Consider the following 7,180-nt stretch of genomic DNA (forward strand, 5'->3'; position numbering starts at 1 on the left):
TTTTTAGCTTCGATGCGAAGCTGAGAAGGTATTGGTTTTACTAAGATGTGTTTTTTTTTGTGTCTGTTACCACTTTTTCTCAGCTCTCACCGAACCGATTTCTTTCAATGATACGTCAAAAGATCACAAATCGTATCTAGTCGAAGACATTACCCTCAAAAATTAAAAACTTTTTTTCATTCCCTGAAAATAGTGAAAACTCTTCAAAAAATTACTAATTTTTAAAATCAGTAAATTTTGATATTTTAAAAAAAATTTTTACTTATAACTGTTAAACATATGTGATAAGTTATTTATTTAGTCAGATCAGTTTATATCAGTTATTATAAAAATTCCCTCGTTCCCCGTAAATGGGGGAAACCTCCGAAAAAATTACAAATTTAAAAATGGTTAATTTTCGAAATTTTCGAAATTTTTTTTACTAAAAACTGCCGTAACTTTTTTAAAAATAAACATATCAATATAATTCTTTTTTATATAGATGCATAATATCATTACCTTTCATTTGGTATCTTTTTTTCATAAATTTAACCCTTAACCTGCCCACAAGGAGGGATTTAAAATGACAACTTTTTCAAAAAAAATTAACTTTTTCAACTTAACTTTTGAAAATGTTCCGGAAGGTCTGACACTTTTCTATATATATTAAATTAAAGCTAATGTAGTATACTCTAATTTGAAAAAAAAAAAATTTGACCTCTGGACTTGTCTTCACGGCGAAAATGGCTACCGAATGCTATTTCCCTGTGAAAATTCTCGATTTTATTTTTTATATTATATTTAACTTTATAATGCTATAACTTTTTGAAAAATGTATGGATCAATACAATTTTTTATGAGAAATAATATTTTTTAATAATCCCATTTTCATTCGACATATTTTATCTTAATCAAGATATTAATAAGGAACCAGCAGATCATGTAGCTTTTGGAATAAAACACCCATTTTTTTAAAATTAAACACTATCTAAAGATTTGCATCGAAGCGTTTATTTTTGATAGTGATTTTAATCACTGTCAGATATCATTATACTTGATCCAACTATACCACGGCACCACTGTGCCGCGACCCCCCTGTGCTGGGTTTTTTTTTTTTTTTGTTTTTAAACAATAATACTCAAACATTACTTATAGACTTGGACGAATTTGTTGAGAAAATGGAATTGAGTATTCTTTATGATGAAGTCAATGTTATGATAAAATTAATAGATATTATATTACAAACTTGGATTAGTGATTTACATGATATGTTGGCTTTGATATCAGAACTTGATTGGTAATATTGATTTTTTTTTTTATATGCTTTGTCTACCAACATTTAATGGCTACAATGGCATCTAAGAAAAGAAGGTATTTTAACCATAAATACTTCAATATTCTCGAACTGTTTCATTAATAAATCTACATTGCCTTGCGTTTTAAATACTTTAATTATAAGTGATAAGGCAAAATTATAATATTTTCTCTACATTTTTTAATCACTACAACTTAAAAAAAAAAAACTCAAATTTTTATTAGTAATTATTTATACTTTAAATATTCATTTTATAAAGATCTAGTTTTAAACCTAGGAACGTGAAAATAATGAAGCCCACTAGAGTGATCGCTATTTAGTTATAAAGGTTTCTTTTCAATAAAATTAAAAAAGTGCCTCCCAGAAATATTTTTCAATGAGTCTAAAAATAATATTTAAAAAATTTGATCATTATATAACCTGCAATCGAATCTCAAAGTTTATAGAAATTGTAAAATTTTATTGTTTTTTAGATATTTCCGCCCTAATTTTGATTTTCAAAGAAGTCACCAGGCTTTTTTTTTGCAAAATTTTTAATTTAATATCAAAAGTGCTCTTATACTCTTAAATTTTTTGTGTAATCGACAGTTTTTTGTAAAAAATAAAAAAACATTTAAAATTAAAATATGTATATTTATATGAAAAATTATAATTCATAAAAAATTATGAACATATACTTTTGCGTTAAATTATTCCTTTCCATTAAAATTAAGGAAAATGACAAGGAAATCAAATTTTTTCGACATTATATTTCAAGAGTATTAAAAATAATAATTAATTGTATAAATAATAATAAATTATTTTTATTTTGAACGCCCTTGCTTGGCATTAAGTGGCGTAATAATATAAATTTCGCTATGTGAATAAAACATAAAAACCCATTTCCAATTTTGTTGAAATGTAAAAAATAAGATTATTATTTTTTCATTATCTATACATTTATATGCATAAATAAGGAAAAAAACTACACATACACGTTTACATATATATACTTTTTTCTCTTTCATTTATATTATACAAAATTGAAGATACATTTGAATCAATAACTACAATCATTGATACAAATGACTCTCATATAATAATAAGGAAATATTGAATAAATAATATTAAATCAATATTATTTATTAAAATTTAATATATTTGCTTACGAATAGGGCTAGAAATATTATACATTTCTAAATTTGGATTAAAACACTTTGTAGGGCCCCAAGTATGTGCAAATATTCAATTGGACTAAATAGTAGCATAGAAATAATTTACGTTTTAAGGTGGATTAACCTCCTAAAAAACCTAAAACTATAACCTTGTTAATAACACGTTACTAAGTTTTCAAGTCAGTCAATAAAAATTTGTACTAGCTTTTGATATGTTCAGAATAACTTAATTTACATTTTAAAATAACAAAATTTATAAATATACATAATTCCTTTGTCTTACTTATGCCAAAAAATGAAACAAAATTACAAACAAAAAGCAATATTCTGAAAAATCAGAAAGGCTTCTTATTTAAAACGTTTACATTTTATGTTTACAATGCCATATTACAACCGTATTTCGCTATTTACGCCACTAGCAGTATTCTTAGTGGTTCACAAAATATTTGCTTAAGTGTCATCTTAAAATAATTTTGTTAAGTCTTCTAGGTTTTGCATCGGCAGCTCGTGAATTAAAATTAACAAAACCAATTATTTTACCAAAAGATGAATGTTTTATTAATATTATTAAAGGAAGGCACTTTTTACAAGAAATATATGTAAATGAAATTATACCAAACAGTTACTTTTCATCCCAATCTAGTGCTCCAATAAAAATTCTTAATGGATTCAACGCCAGTGGTAAAAGTGTTTACTTAAAACAGGTTCGTAATCCTGTTATTTAAAACATTTTATTTATTTGTACTACCAAAAATAAATTACCAGAAAATAAACGTATCGTCATTTATGCTGCAACAGTAGTAATTAGTCTCTAAGTTTTCAGGAATATCAAAAAATAGAATATAATTATAACCGTTTTAATTAGTGATAGGCATTTTCGAATAATTTAAACTATCATATCTATTCGAACTGTTTTTAATCAATCGAATAGTTTATTTTAATCATAAACTATCAAATAATTAAAAAACTATTCATATATATTGGATAGCTATCAAATAATTATACAAACTATTGAATAGTGGACAACTATCGAATATTTTCCATCACTAGTTTAAATGTATAGATTATCTTATTTTCATGATTATCAATAGACATATCATTCTTACAAAAAAATATATAGGAAAGTTTTCCAAATCACTTTTTATCATTATTGATAACATTTCATTTTGTCAAATCTTGAGATACATACTTTTGTAGTATAAGTTACGATGTGTTTCTAAATATACAGGAAGTGGTTAATTTATTATTGATCAATAGGTTTTCTCTAAAATAAAAATAAAATCTACATTTTTTGCTTGTTAAGTAATATTTATTTCTCCTTTTACAAATGATTAAATGTTTTTAGGTATTATCTCATAAGGGTATCGCTTTATTTTTATTTTTGTCTGTGGTAATTTACATATATAACTTTTAAATATTAGAACAAGGTCTATTAAGAAAATGATTTGTGATAACAAATTTTAAAGTAACAAATCTGTAAATATTACTATTTTTATATCTGAATAGGAAGTATTATGTGAAAAAACCCCAGCAAAGTGGGGTCACGGCACATTGATGACGTGGCATAGTTGGGTCAAGTATAATGATATCTGACAGTGATTAAAATCACTATCATAAAAAACGCTTCGATGCAAAATCTGTAGTGATTAATTTTAAAAAAATTGGTGGATTATTTAAAAAGCTCCTATATCCTTATTTATATCCTGATTACAAGTTTTATGATTTATAAGTGATATATATGAATAAATGTATAAAAGAAAATAGTGTTATTTTTAAAAAAAGTATGTCGAATGAAAGAGGGATATAAATATTATTTCTCATAAAAAAATTGTATTGATCCATACACTTTTCAATAAATTATTGCATTCGGTAGCCATTTTCACCGTGATGACAAAATAAAGTCCGAAATTTTTCTTTTTCCATTTTAAAGTATATTACATAAGCTTTAATGTACATATAAAAGTGTCAGTAATCCCGGACCAAATTCAAAACTTAAGTTCTTTTTTCTACATGCATTTTTTAGATTTGAACATTTTTTATATTTATGTATATAGGGAATTGGTCCGATTTAAAAAAAAAAAGTATATCAAATGAAAGAGGTATATAAATATTATTTCTTATAAAACAATTATATTGATTCATATATTTTTCAAAAATTAAAAATATAAAATCGAGAATTTTAACACAAAAATAGCATACGTTAACCATTTATGGGAAATGGCCGAAATTTTTTCAATTTTTGAGGGTAATGTCTTCGGCTAGATACGATTTGTGATCTTTTGACGTATCGTTGAAAGAAATCGGTTCGGTGAAAGCTGAGAAAAAGTGGTACAGACACACAAAAAAAAATATAGTTTAAAAAAACTAAAAAAACACGCTTTTAAAGCACATTGAACTAAAAAGTTAAAAATAATTTTTAAAATAATCATGAATAAAAAATACTAGTATTATTATGATAAAAGCGTCGGGCGCTCAATATACGAAAAATATGGCACAAAGCACCTACGCTTTTATCACAATAATACTAGTATCTTTTGTACATAATTATTTTAAAATTATTTTTAACTTTTTAGTTCAATGTGCTTTAAAAGCGTGTTTTTTTTAGTTTTTTTTAACTATATTTATTTTTACTTTTTAGTTTCATGTTATGATAGTAGTTACTATCAATATCATGGTTGTAACGGGTAACGGGAATACAGGGTTCGATTCCGGGGGGGAGTCTGAGAAAAGGCTACCAGATTCAAGGAAGCAGCAGGCGCGTAAATTATTCACTCCCGGAACGTGGAGGTAGTAACAAAAAATGACGATACGGAAATCATACCTCGTAATCTGAATGAATACTTTATAACTCTTAATTAGAATAAATCGTGTTAATATATATATTTTAATAATAATTAGAATATATATATACATGTAAAGCGATTTAAGTACGTAAACGTATCATGCATTAGGTATAGCCGTTTTTTGTGGGCGGGCGGATCGGACTAATGTTAAACCTGAGGTATAAACGGCGGTAGGAATATATACGTAAGCCGTATGCACGCGGATGATAATGGTCAGTCAAAATAAAAATTTGTTTATATATACAGGTTTACAGGTGTTTATATATATTGTTTGTAACAATGAGAACAATAGAAACCCGTTTCCTGACTTACTGAACACCCTGTATATATAATATTGATGACAAGCACGCGTGTACGGGTACAATAACTAATAAATATAGTTTAAAAAAACCCAGCACAGTGGGGTCGCGGCATAATGGGGATGTTGCATAGTTGGGTCCAGTATAGATTTAATCTGACAGTGATTAAAATCACTATCATAAGAAACGCTTCGATGCAAATCAGTAGATAGTGTTTAATTCTAAGAAATTGGTGGATAATTACAAAAGCTACATTATCTGCTAGTTTCTTATTAATACCCTGATTAAGATAAAGTATGTCGAATGAAAAAGGGATTATTAAAAAATATTATTTCTCATAAAAAAATTGTGTTGATTCGTACACTTTTCAATGAGTTATAGCATTATAAAGTTAAAAATGTAACCAACCCAACCCAACATCAACTCCTATTTCCTTAATTATATCCAGATTAGTAATTATTTTAATTATATATTATATAATTTTTATAATTAATTATTTTCAAATTATTATTGATTTTTAATATGTTAAAAGTAATCATTTTGAACCTACTTCTTTTTGTTCTTTAAAGTGAAAGTTTTAATAAAAAAAAAATGAATTTATTACCATAACTTTTAACTCAACTTGCAAGTTTGAAATAGATATTATTAAATAGAAAAAAATGAAATTGATAGAGTATTTCAAAAACAACAAGAACACTTATTTCCTTAATTTTACCCCGATTTATAATTATAATATATGAATACATAATAATTACAGTAATTAAATTGAGTATGAAAGTGGTATTCAATAATATAATATTGTAATTTTTACGGAGATATTATAAAAATAAAAAGGAGTTGTATATTCATATACTTTTAATGCGTATACAAATTTAAAGGAATTGATGCAATACTTTTTAATAAAAAAATTTTGTTACTTATGAATAAATACACTAAACAAAAGGAACTTTCATCAGAAAAAAAATATACTTTTCTAAATAAACTTTTCGTGATGTTTTCAAATGTGCAATTAAACTTTTTCTATTACTTCTAAGTTTTAATATTATTACTTATTATTAAAAAATAAGTATTTACATATAAAAAAAAATAATTAAGAACAAAAAAAATTGTATTAAATTAATACTGATTTTGATTTTTAATATGTTAAAGGTAATCATTTTGAACCTATTTTTTATTGTCTTTTAAAGTGAAAGTTTTAATGAAAAATACCTTCTCAGCTTCGCATCGAAGCTAAAAAATGAATTTGTTACCATAACTTATAGTTCAACTTAAGTTTGAAATTGACATTATTAAATTGAAAAAAATGTGAAATTTTTAAGATTAATATGCAATCTGGAAATTTTATAATTACTATACAGTACATTTGTCAGAAAAATTCGATTTTTTTACATTTTTATCGTAATAGATAACTGAAATAGAAAGAATAGTAATCATATCCTAATAACTTTTGGTGTTTAAAAAAATTCTGCAATTGAAATATTCAGAACTTAATTAATTTTAATAATTTACTTTAATTAAATGAACCAATCAAACCAAAGTAGTTAAAAAGATTTACTCAATTGAGCATATTATCAAAAATATAATTATAAT

The 7,180-nt window shown here is 24.8% G+C and overlaps 1 protein-coding gene across 6 annotated transcripts in view; it reads left to right on the forward strand.

The window, feature by feature from the left end:
* Positions 1 to 7,180, forward strand: part of LOC126895828 (mutS protein homolog 5-like) — a 36,006-nt gene that overhangs the window by 20,208 nt on the left and 8,618 nt on the right. For 5 of the 6 annotated variants that reach the window (XM_050668083.1, XM_050668085.1, XM_050668086.1 and 2 more), the window contains 2 exons: positions 1,135 to 1,276; positions 2,930 to 3,152. The exons of the other annotated variant lie outside the window; for it this stretch is intronic. In XM_050668083.1, coding sequence (XP_050524040.1) covers positions 1,135 to 1,276; positions 2,930 to 3,152 — 365 coding nt within the window. The remainder of the gene's footprint in view (positions 1 to 1,134; positions 1,277 to 2,929; positions 3,153 to 7,180) is intronic. 6 annotated transcript variants of the gene reach the window in all.

The sequence above is a fragment of the Daktulosphaira vitifoliae genome, unplaced genomic scaffold (genome assembly GCF_025091365.1).
Source record: "Daktulosphaira vitifoliae isolate Bord-2020 unplaced genomic scaffold, ASM2509136v1 Scaffold_1, whole genome shotgun sequence".
Lineage (NCBI taxonomy): Eukaryota > Metazoa > Arthropoda > Insecta > Hemiptera > Phylloxeridae > Daktulosphaira > Daktulosphaira vitifoliae.